Here is a 17025-nt window from a genome sequence, read left to right as displayed (position 1 = left end):
GGAAACCTTTGCCATCCATTGGGCTCTGCTAAACTGACACTACCTAGAAGTGGGGCGGCTAAAAAAGTGAATTCAGTGGTGGAGCTGTACCTCAGATCCTATGTGGATTATCAGCAAATGAACTGGACTGACCTCCTCCTTTCACAGAGGTGGCTTATAACAACACTGTTCACAGCAGCACCAGTTTTACGTCTTTTAAAATTGCCATGGGAAAAGAATTCAACCTATGAGGGTGGCGAGGTGTAATTACTTCTCCACCCTCATCGCGTCCGCAGATAATCGCCCGGCCGTCCTGTTTAGGGTGACTCGCTCACTTCTTAATCAGGAGGTGAGGGAGGATCCCTTGCAGGGTCGTGCCGAGGAATTTAGTCAACATCTGTCGGATAAAATCGCTCGGATTCGGACCGGTTTGGACTCCAGCTGGGCAGAGTCTGGCGATCAGGACACGGGCGGTCTTGTCAATGTTATCTGGGAAGAGTTTGATGCTGTGACCCCTGATGAAGTGGACAGGATTATGGGGAGGCTGAGCTCTACCACATGTTTATTGGACCCGTGCCCTTCCTGGCTGGTTTATGCAGCTAGGGAGAGGACACGAGGCTGGCTCCAGGCGGTTATATCTGCTTCTTTGAGTGAGGGTTATTTCCCCACCGTCTTGAAGGAGGCGGTGGTGAGACCTCTCCTCAAGAAGCCTGCCTTGGACCCAGCTGTATTGAACAACTTTCGTCCAGTCTCCAACCTTCGCTTTCTTGCGAAGGTTGTTGAGAGTGTGGTGGCGCATCAGCTCCCTCTGGTCCTGGATGAAGCGGATTATTTGGACCCCTACCAATCGGGTTTCAGGCCCGGGTACAGCACGGAGACGGCATTGGTCGCTCTGGTGAATGATCTCTGGAGGGCTCGGGATAGGGGATATTCCTCTGTCCTAGTCCTATTAGACCTCTCGGCGGCTTTCGATACCATCGACCATGGTATCTTGCTGTGGCGTCTCAGGGGATTGGGAGTGGGAGGCACAGTTCTTCAGTGGTTCTCCTCCTATCTCCTGGGACGCTCGCAGTCGGTGTTGGCAGGGGGGCAGAGATCGGCCCCTAGGTCTCTCGTTTGTGGAGTTCCTCAGGGGTCGGTTCTCTCACCTCTCCTGTTCAACATCTACATGAAACCGCTGGGTGAGATCATTCGTGGTTTTGGAGTTGGGTATCATCAATACGCCGATGATACCCAACTTTTCTTTTCTACCCCAAACCACCCCAGTGATGCCCTCGCTGTGATGTCTCGTTGCCTGGAGGCGGTTCGGGTCTGGATGGGGAGGAACAGACTTCAACTCAACCCTGACAAGACTGAGTGGCTGTACATTCCAGCATCCCGGGACATTCAAAATGTTCCATCTCTTTCTATGGGGGGTGAGCTTTTACCCCCCGTGGATAGGGCTCGCAACTTGGGAGTCCTCCTAGATTCACGGCTTACTCTGGAAGACCATATAGTGGCCGTGACTAGGGGGGCTTTCGCCCAGGTTCGCCTGGTGCGCCAGTTGCGGCCCTATCTGGACCGGGATGCTCTGTGTATGGTCACTCATGCGCTCGTGACCTCTCGCCTTGACTACTGTAACGCTCTCTACATGGGGCTTCCCTTGAAGACCACTCGGAGGCTCCAACTGGTACAAAATGCGGCCGCAAGAGTTGTCCTGGGAGTTTCCCGGTACTCCCATGTTACACCTTTGCTCCGCGAGCTGCATTGGCTACCAGTTGTCTTCCGGGTGAGGTTCAAGGTCCTAGTCATGATCTTTAAGTCCTTACATGGCATGGGTCCGGGTTACCTCGGGGACCACCTGCTGCCGGCGTCAACTTCCCTCCGCCCAGTACGTGCCCACAGAGAGGGCCTCCTCAGGGTGCCTCCGGTCAGGGAATGTCGACTGGTGGCCCCCAGGGGGAGGGCCTTCTCTGTGGGCGCTCCGGCATTATGGAACCAACTGCCGGTTGAGCTCCGGATGGCATCAGACCTCCGATCCTTCCGTCGCGGGTTGAAGACCCACTTATTTGAATTAGCTGGTCTGGCCTGATGGGGGAATATGGGTTTTTAAATTGATTTTTAGTATTTATTATTGTTGTTTTTAATCGGGCACTGGTTTAATTTCCTTTTAACTTTTGTATTGTTATTTATATATGCCCTGTGAACCGCCCTGAGTCCCTAGGGAGAAGGGCGGTATAGAAATCAAATAAAACTAAACTAAACTAAACTAATATCTGAGTATCCTCAGGGACACTCTGCTTCCCAAACTCTTGACCAGTGGGTGAAGGGGTGGGGAGAGGTTTGGGAGAAAATGAAACCTGCTCTGAAAAAGGCTTCCGAGACATATAAGAAACAAGCAGATAAAAAGAGGGCTCCCCAAAGGTCATTCCAGGTTGGGAAAATAGTTTACATATCCACAAAATATTTATGACTCAAGTTGTCTAGTAAGAAATTGGAACCGAAATACCTCAGTCCCTTCCCCATCATAAGGATCATAAATCCAGTTATGATGGAGTCAAAGCTTCCCAGACTCTTACAGTAAAACACCTTGTGTTTTACTCTAGCCTATTGAAACCTTTTTGGGGTTCTACTCTACAACCTCTCCCTAAGAAGACACCTGGCCTGCTGGTGGTAGCCAGACAGACTCATTATGAAGTGAAGCGTATTCTTGATTCTAGACTTTACAAGGGAAAGTTGCAGTATTTAGTACAGTGGAAAAGATACCCATTATCTGAGGTCACTTGGGTAAAATCTAGTGATGTAAAAGCCAACAGGTTCATTCATAACTTCTATAATAAACACCCTAATAAATCAAGAGGCAACCTCTAACCTATGTTTTTGTTTGAATTGCAGGATTTTTCCTTTTTGTAAAGGGGAGCCAGATGTCAATGCTGTAACAATGGATGTTCCTGCTCTGACAACTGATGGAAATTGCAGCCATTTTTACTTTGCTTTTAACATGCTTTTTCTTCTGTTTAGAAATCAGGTGTGGAAGGGGCAATGGGGAGAATGCTTGAGCTCAGCTAGCCATAATAATAATGCAGCTCTGTGGGCTGTTTTGGTGGGCTGAAGAGCTGGGGAGACAGCCTGCGCTCCAGGCTAATTGGAGAATGTGATTTATGACTGCTTCGTGGGGGTGGAACTTGCAACTTGTTACTTTGTATCTGGGGAAGGGAATCTAGTTTTGGGTTCAACTATGTAGTGCCGATACTTTGTTTTCTGAATAAAATGTTCTCAAAGGAAGAATTCTTGCCTTAAATTTCTTTAATGGGTTTCATCTATCGGAACCATGACATAGGCAGTTAATGTTGAAAACTTTGGTGGAAAAGGAGAAAAACAGTGAATTTAATTATTCTTCAACAACCTTCCAGATAGGCTGGGTTACATATTTTGGAATTGTAATCTAAAACATTGGGAGGGTACTAATTTGTGGAAAGCTGTTCCTTCTTGGAATATATGGTGTAGCTCAACTAATTATTTAGTACAACCTTTACTTACCACAAGACATTAATATTCCATATACAAATGATTTTCCACTATTATGTCTAATAGTTTCCACTTGAGATTTAAATATGATAACAAACCTGATCGGATTGCATATCTTCCGGTTAAGAAAGCAGTTCTGCTTGGTGTGCAAAGGGGTGCTGCAGCAATATGCTGAATAAGTTTTATTCCTTCTTTTGCTAACCGATCAATATTATGAGTCCTAAGAAAAGATGTCAACACATATTTCAAATAGTTGTGGGGAGGACGGATAGAAACCAGTTATCCCATTGTAAAAACAGAGCATACTTGCATGTGTCAAAATTTACTTAAATCTAGAAACATACAAGTATGCACATGAACATGCTTGTTAGACCACTCTTCCAGCAATGGGACAACTTGGGTACTGGAGGTGAAACAGAGACAGAAATTCTGTACAATAGAAAAAGATAATAATAAGGATTATATTCCTTTGGAAGCAGTGGCTAACATTTGGTGATCTTTGGATATGAAGGCAGTGCAGATAGATGCCATGTAAAAAGTGCCTGCAGCAGGGGGTCTTCAAACTTGGCGCTTTTATGACTTGTAAACTTCAAATCCCAGAATTCTGAGAGTTGAAGTCCACAAGTCATAAAAGGGCCAATTTTGAAGACCCCTCCCCTGCAGGATCTGTTTCAACAGCTGTTTAGATTCCCATCATGGGATAAAAGCTGATCAGCTCTAATTAATTTAATTTACAATTAAAATTTACAGGGAAAACCCATAATATTTTATCAAGTAAATACATATAATAGTCTTATACTGGGAGTATATTTTTTTTTACAATTCCTAATATCGATGCCTAGATTATAGATTATGAATATTTATCTACTAATATGCTGTGTATATTAAGAGCATATTACTTAGTGATCTTTTTTCCAATTATATGTTATGTCCCTATAAACTTTCCAAATATTTCATGCACTTGGATCAATCAAATAAATAAATGAATAAATAAAATACAGCATTGGTATGAAAGATTTTACCTCATTGTAGTATTTCCATAGCAGCCTAGATCCCCAATGCCTAGATCATCAGCCAATAAGATTACAATATTGGGCTTGTAGGTAATCAAGGCATGAGATTCACTTGGCTTTAGTACCAGGTAGAAAATTAGAACTAAAACTGGGTATCTCCTAAAAAGATGACAGAACAGTTAGACATTTTAGCAAGATCTCAAGGAAGGCTGTTCTTAATACATAATAAAATTTATAGATGGCTATAAAACTGTAGAAACCAACAATGGAGTAAATTGTATCAAAGGAATATGCTATTCTTCAGTCTCAAGGACTTTAATGTAAACAGAGAGACCTGGTGTTTGTTTTTTTGTTTGTTTGTTTTTGATGCCTGAAGGTAATCAGAAAGTATTGTCCCACATTTTCTTATTGAAATCAGAATGCATCAGACTAGAAAGCAGTAAAGCCACATCAGGTAGAAAAAGACCATCTGAACTTAAGGATTTAAAGAATATTTGGGATGAGTTTCAGCTGTGGATTGCTAAAATACAAATGTCTTAGATGTTCACAACTAGCATGGAACAGTGCAGTTCTCCAAGCAAGTTTTTTCTCTTCACTTTTGCCCAAGATAGAGTTTTTTTGAAGTTTTCAATCAAATGATGTTTTATATTTCCATAAAGAATTCTTTTTCCTAATACACTTTTTAAAAACATTATAGGCTGCATTGCAACATTCAGTAAACTGTAATTTTTGAATCTCAAGTATGGATTAAATTAATTCATTTGCCACCCATAGTGAACATAAGAAAACAGAAGAGGCAAAGTCAGAAACCATAGTAACAAATATACAGGGTATATTTTAACATATTACTTCATGCAGCTCTTGCTAAAATGGTCAAAATTAAAGGTGTATTATAATGTTATTCCAAATATCATTAAATCAACATTTCATGAACTGTAGCGGTAATCTTTTTTCAGTATGAGATAAGTGATGAAATTTTTAATGATCTCATTGTGAGTGTTAGAATTAGTGTTAGAATTCCCCTGACCTTCGCTCATTCCGCTGGGACCTGAAGACCTGGCTCTTTGAGCTTTCTGGCCTGGACTGAGGGTATTAATAGGGGTTTTAATTGTATTTTAATTTTTATTGGGGTTTTTAGTTTCAAGGTTAGTTTAATCATTTTAATTGTTTTTAATCTATGTAATTTGTTGTATTGTTTTAAAAAACCTTGTGAACCGCCCTGGGTCCTACGGGAGAAGGGTGGTATATAAGTTTAATAAAATAAAATAAATAAATAAAATTATGAATACAACTATGAAAACATGGTTCTGAATCTCTGGTTGAGATTACAAAAATACAAGTGATAGTTAAAACTTGATTACATCCAGAATGCAGCGGAGTATAATACAACATTTTATAATTGTGTAAAATCAATGATAAAAAGAAATATTATAAAATATAATGTAATATAAAATAGCTAAAAATAAAAATAAATTTTAAAAATTGTCAGTACAATCTACAAATAAATCTATAATTAATGGAATATTGAAATGATGAAAATTATATGATAGTGTTATATAAAAACATGTAATATATTAAAAGCAGATTTGATAGTGGCTTCAGGTCTTCTGATCTCAGAAAGTGTTATGGAAGGACTCAATGCACTTCCTTGTTTTCTAGCCATCTAAAGAAGTTGGGGAAATCAAATATATTAAAGTAGTAGAAGAGTTTTTCATGCGTTATAGACAGGATTTGCTGAAGATCATCTAGTTCAGACATGTCAAACTTGCGAAGTCACGTGACGTTGCAAGACATATCTGGACTGTTTTGCCATTGCCCGCAGGGGGGGGGGCTTCCGGATGACACATCTGGCCCACAGGCCACCAGTGTAACACCCCTGATCTAGTTTTTCCAGTAAATGTTGTCAAAGTTACAAAAGTATCAGAAGTTCGATATCATTTGTCTTTCAATCATTATCTAAGGTTGTTCTCTAAAGAAGCTGCCTTTCAAGGGCATTTCTGGTTTGATGTCTTTATGCTTATCTGCAACTGTTGCTTTTCATGAATTTTTCCAAGAAGATGCTGTCAGTATTTTAAAGATGGAAATAATCTATGCCTGACAAAATATGCATTTTGGAAATGCAGAGAGAGTATCTCCAAAGGGCTTCATTTGAAATAATATGTTTGAAATTGTGGAATGCTTAAATGTCTAAAAATTAACTTGTTGCCCATTTGCTGGGAGCTGCACTGCTTCCAGTAGACTAATATACTATTAGTGAAGTAACTGAGTTTAGAAGAACAAAATTGCTTTCTTTGTACCTCATAGGCCTTTCTTGAATTTATGAGATTGTAAAAAGGGAGTTTAATCTGTAAAACGAAACAAAACCAACTCCCTTCACATCTGGAGGGTGTAATTGTTTTGCTTCCAAACCATATATCAGTGGGAAATTGAGTTGGTCACCTTTCCCACTTGATTCGTTAATAAGATTAGGATCTTTCTTTTGGATAAATAAAGGTTGTCCTCGACTCACAACATTTTGTTTAGTGATCTTTCAAAGTCACAACAGCATTGAAAAAAGTGACTTTTTCGCACTTATAACCATTGCAGCATACCTATGGTCATGTGATCAAAATTCACATGCTTGCCAACTGACTCATATTTATGATGATTGCAATATCCTGGGTTCATGTGATCACCTTTTGTAAACTTCTGACAATTAAAATCGATGGGGAAGCCAGATTCACTTAATCATGTTACTAATCTAACAGCTGCAGTAATTCACTTAACTATGGCAAGAAAGATTGTAAAATGGGGCAAAATTCACTTAACAAACAGAAATTTTGGGCTCAATTGTGGTCATAAATTGAGGACTACCAGTAAGTGTAATGTCTTCTTGTAAGGATCACGCAAGACAGCTGGCTCAAGTTGACAACCTTTATTGGTGAGGAACCGGGCAGCTGACAGACTTACAGCGCTTACTTTTATACCCCAGCTGGCGGACTGGTAGCCAATCCAAACAGTGCCTGTTTCCCGCTGCCGGCAAAGACCAATCGGCGGCGGCTGGTTTTGACAGCCAGGAGCTGTCAACTGTTTGCTGTGCCTGCGCAGTTCGCCAGCGCCTTGACAGCTGAGAGCTGTCAAGCCGTCGCGCCTGCGCATTAACTCTCAGCAGCTTTTGACAGCTGTCAAAGCTGCCGCGTGTTCCATCAAGTTTTACCTCATAACTATTTACACAATAATATTGTGGCATCAATACATAATGGTATAACATTTAATACATAACACCCCTTACCCCTCCCCTGAACTGGTGGCTTTACCCCTTGTTGGTTGCTATTTTAATTGGGTGCCCACTCGTAGTCTTTTAAGTAGGCTGGGGGTTTCTTGGTTCTTTTTGAACAGCAGAGGGGTGTTGCCGTGTTAGGCTCCCCTTCCCCCTGTTCTGGATGCGAAATTACTTGTCTTGGGTCCGGCTCTGGAAGTCCTTGGTTTCCTTTGTTGGTTGTGATTATTGGGGGTGTGATGCAGGGGGGGTTGTTCGTTCTGGCGGCCGTGCTTGGTGTTGGAAGTGACTCGCTGTTCCTTTCCTCCATGTTCTGAGTGCTTCGCTGCTGTAGTTGGTCGATATGCCAACGTATATGGCAGTCATTGCCAGTGTCAATAATGTATGATTAGGGTCCAGTCTGCTCAATTACAACCCCTTGAATCCATTTGTTCCCTCCCCCATAGTTTCTTGCCCAAACGGTTTGTCCGTTTCCCAAGGTTCTGTGCGGAAGGGGTTGTTCAGGTTCTGCTGTTGCTCTGTCAGGGTGTAATCTGTCAAGTCGGGTTACTAGGCGTCGCCCCAACATAGTTCTGCCGGTGACTTCCCTGTACCCGTGCAGGGGGTGGTGTGTTGGGCTAGTAGGAATTGGGCTAACCTGCGGTGCCAGTTCCCCATGATGATTTTCCGTAGCGCATCTTTTGTGGATTTCACCATAACCTCAGCCAAGCCATTAGACGAGGGGTGGAACGGAGCCAACGTGACATGCCTAATTGAGTTCTCCATAGTGAAAATCTGGAATTCACGGGAAGTAAATTGGGGGCCGTTATCCGAGACCACTGCATCAGGAAGGCCATGTGTGGCAAAAAGCCCCCTAAGTACCTGTACTGTGGCAGCCATAGTCGTGCTGCTAACAGGCACGACCTCTAGCCACCTGGAATAGCTGTCTACCACTATCAGAAATACCTGTCCCTAGAAGGGTCCCACAAAATCTAAGTGTACCCAGGACCAAGGATTTTTGGTTGCCTCCCATTTGTGGACTGGGGCTTGCGGTTGTCCTGGCCTAGCCTGCTGGCAGGGGTAGCATCCGGCCACATGTGCCTCGATGTCTTTATCTATGCCTGGCCACCAAACGTTGGCATGACCCATTTCCTTACCTGGCTTGTGGATCATTTTGAACGAATAAGCAGATAAAAAGGTAGACCACATTAAAATTCGAGGAGACAGAATTTGGGGTGTCTGCTTATCCCATGTGAATATTCCTAACAGCAGTTTGTGGTCCGTGAAGATTGTAAAATGCCGTCCATAAAGGTAGTCATGAAATTTTTTCATGCTGGCAACGATTGCCAGAGCCTCCCTGTCTATTTGAGCGTAATTGTGCTCAGGTTTTGAAAGTGTTCTAGAGTAAAATGCAATTGGCTTTTGAGTTCTGTTCTGCATCAAGTGACTTAGAACTGCCCCAATCCCGTATGGGGAAGCATCACATGCTATACATAGGGGCAGTTCTTCCCTGAAGAGTGTTACAGTGGAGTTATTGGTGAGTAGTTTTTTAGGTGCTGGAAACTGGTGTCATGCCAAGGAGACCAGGACCAGGGGGTTCCCTTGTCAAGCAACCTTTGAAGGGGTTCTGCAATCGTTGCCTTATGGGGCAAGAATGTATGATAAAAGTTTAGCAGTCCCAAAAAGGCTTGCAATTCCTGTTTGTTTTTTGGAGTGATTTTAGCATCGGTGGGGTGAATTCCTTGGGAGTCGATCTTATATCCCAAGAATTTGGTAGAGGGTACCCCTATCTCTTATCTCTTTTTAGTTTGAGCCCTGCTGTTCTGAATCTGCCTAGAACTTCATGCAATCTGTCCGCTAGATCCACTTCTGACTCACCTGCTATCAGTATATCATTGAAGTAAGGGCAGACCCCGGGAATTCCTTTAAGGGTTTTTTCCATAATTTCCTGGAAAATTCCCAGGGCTGCTGAGATGCCAAACTGCAGGCGTTTCACATTGAAAGCCCCGCGGTGGGTAACGATGGTCTGCGCATCTGCGGTTTCCTGGGTAATGGGTAGCTGTAAATATGCTTGCGCCAAGTCCAGCTTAGCAAAGATGGCGCCGGATCGAATAGCCGCGAGGACGTCTTTTACTACTGGGACCGGGTAAGCGTGCAAATTTAACGCTCGGTTTAGGGTGGCCTTATAGTCGGTGCAAATTCTAATTTGGCCATTAGGTTTAATTGGGGTAACGATCGGGGTTTCCCAATTACCACCCTCGACAGGTTCTAGAACTCCCAGTTTAACTAGCCGGTCCAGTTCATTCTCAATTTTGCTTTTGAGCACGAACGGGACCCTTCTGGCTTTTATTCTAACAGGTAAGATTTCTGGGTTTAATTTTAGGGATACTGGGGGACCTGCATATTTCCCTAGTGAGCCGTCGAAGACATCTGTGAATTGATTGCAGATGGCCTCGAGGCTTGCGGCCTGGGTTGTGTTAACTCCTGTTATGGCAATTCCTAAGGCCTCGAACCAGTCGAGGCCTATTAGGCTGGTTCGGTTCCCTTGGGTAACTAAGATTGTTAGAAATCTCTTGAATTGCTTAAACTCCACCCATATCTCGGCCTTCCTTTTAAGTGTGATAGGGGCTTTTTGAAAATCAGCTAGGTGTATTTGGGTGGGTTGTAAAGGAATTTGTTGCTTGCTGCGGCAGCAAATCTCCCAGAAGTTTTTTAACGAAATGAGGGAGACCAAAGACCCCGAGTCAACCTCCATTTCGCAGGGGACCCCATGTAGCCAGACTTTGATTTTGACTTTAGGCTTTAGTACTTGATGGACCGCCAGCAACCCCTTATTCCTATCTACAGCTTGTACTAGTGACCCAGGGGGCTTTTTTCTATTGGCCATTGTCACTCATACCTGCAGATGTCACCTCCAGCTCGTGCAGGTTCTCCCGGTTCCGGCTTCGGCATACGGCTTGGAGGTGCCCGGTTTTGCCACAGCTGTGGCATTTGGCACTGCGGAAATGGCAGGTGGCTCTGGGGTGGCTTCCCCCGCAGCTGGCACATCTGGGCAGGTTTTCTTGTGGATTGCCCCTTGGGTAATTGGTGTTTTTGCTGGCGGTTTTGTTGCTTGGCAGGCCCCTGCGACCGTTGAGGCGGGTCTGGAGTTTGTCAAACCTTCGTTGGATGGCATCCACATCGGTCAAGACGTCGTTTTCCCCAAAGTCACTGGGGGCTATGTCATCCTGGTGTACGGACCCAAACAGTCCGTTTCCTGGTTGTCTGGTTGTTTCATGGTGGCTGTCCTCATAAGCCATGATTTCCATGGTGACCTCGCCCAGACTCAAGGTGGGCTTTGCGACCAGCTTCCTTTGCAGTCATTCATCTTTAAGCCCACTGACTATCTGGTCGTGGATCCGGTCCTCTAGATCCGGGAACCAGCATCTTTGTGCGGCATGCCGGACCCCTGCTATGAAGTCAGTGGCTGATTTGTCCGGGAGTTGGCACCGTCGTGTGAAGTTTAGATTTAGTCAGCATGAAATGCTTACAGAGTCTGTCCGTGAGTTCCACGTATGGTACTGAGGCAACGGGTTCAGGGCTGAAAAGTCCAATGGCCACGTCATACACAGTCAGCCCGCTGAGGCATAGGAGTGCTGCTGCCTTGGACCGGTCGTCCGTGATTTTGTTAACCAGCAGGAACCCTTCGACCTGGCCCCAGTGCGACTCCCAACACTCCGGGTGATGAATGTCGAACTCACGGATATGCCCGAGGTTGGCCATACTGTCCCGGTCTGGGGTACTGCTTCACAAGCATTTTTAAGGAAGTTGTACTTCCCGCCCTGTGACTACAGCGGTGACTAGCTCTGGGCCAGCGGAAGAGATTCTCTTTCCCCGGCTAGTCACTTCAGCTTTGCGAAGCAGTAAATCCCACCTTCATCTCCAGTGTAATGTCTTCTTGTAAGGATCACGCGAGACAGCTGGCTCAAGTTGACAACCTTTACTGGTGAGGAACCAGGCAGCCGACAGACTTACAGCACCTACTTTTATACCCCAGCTGGCGGGCTGGTAGCCAATCCAAACAGCACCTGTTTCCTGCTGCTGGCAAGGACCAATCGGCGGCAGCTGGTTTTGACAGCCAGGAGCTGTCAACTGTTTGCAATCAACTGAGAGCTGTCAAGCCGTCACGCCTACGCATTAACTCTTGGCAGCTTTTGACAGCTGTCAAAGCTGCCGCGTGTTCCCGTCCAGTTTTACCTCATAACTATTAACACAATAATATTGTGGCATCAATACATAATGGTATAACATTTAATACATAACAGTAAGCATCTTATTTTTAGATAAAGGACGTTGTGTAGTAATAATCTCTGATAATTAGGCATGAATACATTAAAGAACTCTTTCAGAAGCTCCACTTTTCTCTCTATTGCAGTTAAATATTCAAAGGTTGAAATCACAGTCTGGGCTGTCAGGAAGGTTAGCCTGGATATGAAGTCTTTAATACTGTCATTTTTAAGGATCTCGTCCTAGCAACCTTCTGAAGTGGTTGCAACAACTGAACAAATGGCAGCCTTGAGAAGTTATTGAATTTAGGCAGCTCAGGGGCTCTATTTGTAATTCCTTATAGCACGGGTGTCAAACTTGATTGTGTCACGTGACATATTGTGACTATTGCAACCTTTTTTGCCTTTGCAGAGCTGGAATGGCCTGCGTGCGATGCGTATGGCCTGCGCACCACCAGTTTGACACCCCTGCCTATAGTAAATGATAGAGAATTCTGCTGCTAGTTAAGCCTCTCTCAGTCCCATTCCAGAGGCTTGCTTTTCTGCAAACACTGTTATTATTTCTTACATCTTCATTCCTAAGTCCTGTGAGATCACTTTTTGTTGCTTCAATAGTTTATACTAGAGGTTATTTTCTCTTGTTTCTTTCTTATCAGTGTATTAACATTTTTTTAAAGCAGATGCAGATAAAGTACTCAGTAAGTAGAGAATAAAAACTATATATAATTAGGTTCTATGAAATAAAACAAAATGACTAATCAAACAAGGATCCCATATATGTAGCTTTTCACTCGGTAATTTAACTCCACTGTCACTATGCCAGCTTTCTTTGAATTATATGTGTTGCTCTTTAAAGGAGATAATGGTGAATAATGGACCCTCTTTGCTGATTTCCATATTGTACTGGAGTGTAATAAATTGAAAAGTATTAAATCTAATGTTCATAAGAATGCAATTGTGCCAGATTACACATTTTACTGAGACATTAGTAAATTAATAAAGAAAATGTTTGTTTCATTTACCAGAAATGTGCACAACACTCCATGATATCTTCCAGGAAAGTCAAGTTGCAGATACTGAGAATGAGAAATCTGAGACTAGAGAAAAACATGACAATATTAGAAAAAATTCAGATAATTGGAAATTGTGTTGACATGCTATAAATATTAAATACCTTCAAAGTTTGTTCAGAGATGATCTCAGTCTATGAAATCTGATGAAAAATAAGTTTTTTCTTTTTTTTCTTCCTCAGTTTTTTTATGGATATCTTTTAATGATGAAAGAGGGATTAATTTCTTTACCATGCTTCTGCCAGATAAAACAAATTACTTCATATTTCCTCATATAGGAATATTTTTCAATTTATTAAGACTTTTAGAACAGGGGTGTCAAACTTGCCATGTCACATGACGTGTTGCAATTTTTTCCCCATTGCCAGAGCTGGGGTGGGCACGGTTTTGGCATGACGCATCTGGCCCATGGGCTGGCAGTTTGACACCCCTGCTTTCAGAGTGTTGCTCCTTTTGCAGATTGATGCTTCCCACTGTGCTTGACAATAAAACCTATCATTCCTCATGCTGCCTGGAATTGCTAAAAGTAGAGTCTAAAAGATTGCTAGGCATTGCACTGAAATGTGTTGCTAATTGTAAAACTCCTTGCTGTCCAATCTCTATTCATAAATCTTACTAAGTTTTTAGAAGATAAATGTCAATGTAGGCATAATACATGCACACCATAGGCATTTCCATGTCATATCTCCCTGAATACATAGCTTGCCAGACACAATCCACAGAGAGGTACCTTCTCACAATAAACGTGATCAAGACAAAAAAAATCCAGTGCTCTCTAATTTATTGAAGGCTTTCTTAGCATGTTACTAAAATCTCCTGGAAAAGTTACAGGTAAACATTACAGAAGTTCCACAGATATTTCAACAGATGGATGCAGCATATTCCCCCCTACCCCACACTCTCTCACACACACACACAGAGACAGACATTGTTTATGAAATTATATATTTTGAAATGTATATAAAATTATGAATACATGAATAAGAGAGGGATGTTGTAATGGTATGTGGGAATGAGCTTGGGAGACAGGTGGAAAAGCCGTGAACTAGATCATAACAAACCAGAGGCAGCTGAGCCCAAAGATGAAATGGGGGTATGGCAAATGTCTCAGAAGGGACCCTTACTAGTGTCATTGACTGCAAAGGTCAATGAGAAATGTACTTTCAATATACATAACCATACAATAAAATTAGAGCTTTGCTTCTGGATGTGCTTCTTGTCTGGACTAGCTTTCAAGGCTGACAAGAGAAGAGCCTGCAGGTGAGTCACTGAACAAATGACACAGGGATTATTTGCCTCAGTCAGCCAAGTCTGGTTAACAGCAGCTCCTGCACATGTGCAATGCATGCACAGAATCCTCTTCGATGAAGTAAAACAGATCCTCCTCCTGTTTGCATCAGCCTAAGCATATTGCATGAATATGATTCAATCAACTTTCTTTTAGATAACATGGCCTCTCAGAGGCACATTAGTGAGAAAAAAAGAAAAAGGTAATTCCCATTTTTTAGAATTAAATTAGCAATTAAAACAGCAGCTTTTTAAAAAAAACTATTTCGTGCATGCTTATCATTCATGTCCAAAGAAGTATTTTTTAAAATAAACATTTGGTGCAGAAAAACCTGTAATAAATGTTATCAAACCAGTCTATTTTAAACTATCACAAGTTTATTTTTCAGTGCCAGAAGTACATTTTGCAAATTACTTCTATATTTAATCTAAGAAAATGAATTAATATAGTACCTGGAGAAATCTCCATTAGTTCTCAAGAGATAAAGCAGCAGCAGCCACAATAGCAACTAGACAGCTTGGGTGGAAGGCAAATTTTATTCCTAGTTTTTCAAGAATGCTGAACTTCATTCACGTGTAACATCTTCCATCAACGTCTGCTGAACGCTAATAACAAACTGCTCACGTTAATCCTATCTGCTCATGCGTACTTGAAAGCCTATGGGGGAGGGGGAGCAGTTTAATATAAATGATGTGGGAAACTCTACAAGCTTATCTCTGCTTCCTTTCTCAACCCTGAGCTTCTTGCTGATTACATCCGTTGACATTCATTTGCCCATATGGGACTGATCAGTGAACAAAGAGGTTTTTCACAGGGATCAGCCTCACACGGCTTAATGGCTACTCCCTCGTCTCCAAAAAAGGGACGTCACATCCTTTAACTGAAGTCTTTCCAAAACAGTCATGAGCACAATGAGCTATTTTCAAAGCTTTTCATCTAGGAGAAATCAAAACAACTGCTATAGGAAAAAATGGCAAGCTTTGTTACGTTTCAGCAAGGGAGATTTGTTCAAACATAGACTAGTTTTTGAAAAGAACCTTTTCAGTACAATTGTAATTCGGCATATAATTTCATGATCCCTTCTTTTTCTGTTTCTTATACTCTGATGTGGCATTATATCTGTACTAAGTCTGATTATACTTTATAATGTGAGGTACACAAGAAATGTACATGTTGTAATTTTCCATTTCTGTTAAAGGAATAAGCATACAGAGGCACTTAGCTAAGGTATTTTTAGGAAATGAGATGTAGTAAGCTGGAGGAATAGAGATAAACTATATACACCAACTTAAAGTATACTTTTAGAATACTGCACACTATTGTAGAATAGCATATAGCTTATGAATAGCATATTATTCAATTTATATAAGGCTTATTTATAAAAACTGCTTTGAATTAGTTGTCAATGCTGCTAACATCGGAAGTTCTTGCTTGACAACATAGGGTGATATAGCCTTCCTTTAACTCATATTTAACCTCCGTTCATTCCGCCGGGACCTGAAGACCTGGCTCTTCGAGCTCTCTGGCCCAGGCTGAGGATTAATCTTATTTTAACTGGGGTTTTATTTATACAGGGACAAATATAATTTTTTTAAACTTGTTTTTAACTTTTGTATATTGGTTTTTAATTACCCTGTAAACCGCCCTGAGTCCTTCGGGAAAGGGCGGTATATAAATGTAATAAAATAAATAAATAAATAAATATTTTACTTTTAGATCTAGAATTAGTGAATGCTGGGGGGAGTAGGGAGAATGTATCTCAAGACTGTTTGTAATAAGAGAAGATAAGAATTTGGTGGGTTGTTAAACTGAAGGGAAAGTTTGCATTCTAAACTAATTGGAGAATGTGATTTATGACATTTAATTAAGGGAGGGAATTGTGTTTGATACGATGTGTTCAGGGGAGGAGAATTCAGATTTTGGCTTCAGTATGTTCTTGCCGAAGCTGTGCAAGTATAATAAAAGATTCTTTAAGGAAAACAATGCCTTGAAGTTCCTTGAAGTACTGCATTTGTCGGAACCATGACATTAGTATTTTAAAGTATAACTATGAACCAAAGTGCAGCCATGTTTAACCAAAGCATGAACTCTGCTACACACATAGCCTCTAGATGCAAAGCAGGTATTCTTATGGAAGACATAAATCCTTTATAATTGCAATTATTCAGTATGGGTGGCAATTCACCTTGTAGATAAGGCTATACCCTGAGTTAGCAGGCTGTTACAAATCATGTCACAGAAAAGGGAGTGAAGATAAGACAGGAAAAAAGGGGCATTTAATCTAATAATTGGAGGGTCTGGTAATTGTAATGATTGCTAGATGGTTGGAAAGCATGTGACCAGGTGGGCCTATCAACTGGGCTCACTTTGGAAGGATGTGGCGTGATGCACGGGACAGGGTATAAAAACCTATGCAAAAATTGATTCAAGTGTGGACTCTGGGATTTTCCATTACCAAGAGTTCCACTGCTTTTGCAAAAGCTTTAATAAAACTTGTTTTGTTTTCAAACACCCTTGGCATTGAATTTTTATTCCTCACAATGATAACCAAGATTCTTCATAACTGTTTCCAAACTTTTGGAACTGCAGTGTGTCAACGCTGCTAACATCGAATGTTCTTGCTTGACAAGAGATGAAGAAGCAGCTGTTTCATATGTTAAACTTG

General features: G+C 41.9%; 1 protein-coding gene across 2 annotated transcripts in view; it reads right to left on the bottom strand.

Moving 5' to 3' along the window:
- LOC310639678 (arylsulfatase D-like) overlaps positions 1-14991 on the bottom strand; it is a 68708-nt gene extending 53717 nt beyond the window's left edge. The window contains exons 1-4 of one of the 2 annotated variants that reach the window (XM_083361512.1): positions 14813-14991; positions 13025-13099; positions 4509-4658; positions 3585-3706 (exon numbers count right to left, since the gene is read on the bottom strand). In XM_083361512.1, coding sequence (XP_083217638.1) covers positions 3585-3706; positions 4509-4658; positions 13025-13047 — 295 coding nt within the window. In that variant the 5' untranslated portion in view covers positions 13048-13099; positions 14813-14991. The remainder of the gene's footprint in view (positions 1-3584; positions 3707-4508; positions 4659-13024; positions 13100-14812) is intronic. The other variant, XM_083361513.1, reaches the window with a different exon arrangement.
- Positions 14992-17025: the final 2034 nt, after the last annotated feature.

Source organism: Vipera ursinii (genome assembly GCF_947247035.1).
Source record: "Vipera ursinii genome assembly, chromosome: 4".
Taxonomy (NCBI): Eukaryota; Metazoa; Chordata; class Lepidosauria; order Squamata; family Viperidae; genus Vipera; species Vipera ursinii.
The sequence above is the reverse complement of the archived record's forward strand: the minus strand, read 5'-3'. Positions and strand labels throughout refer to the sequence as shown.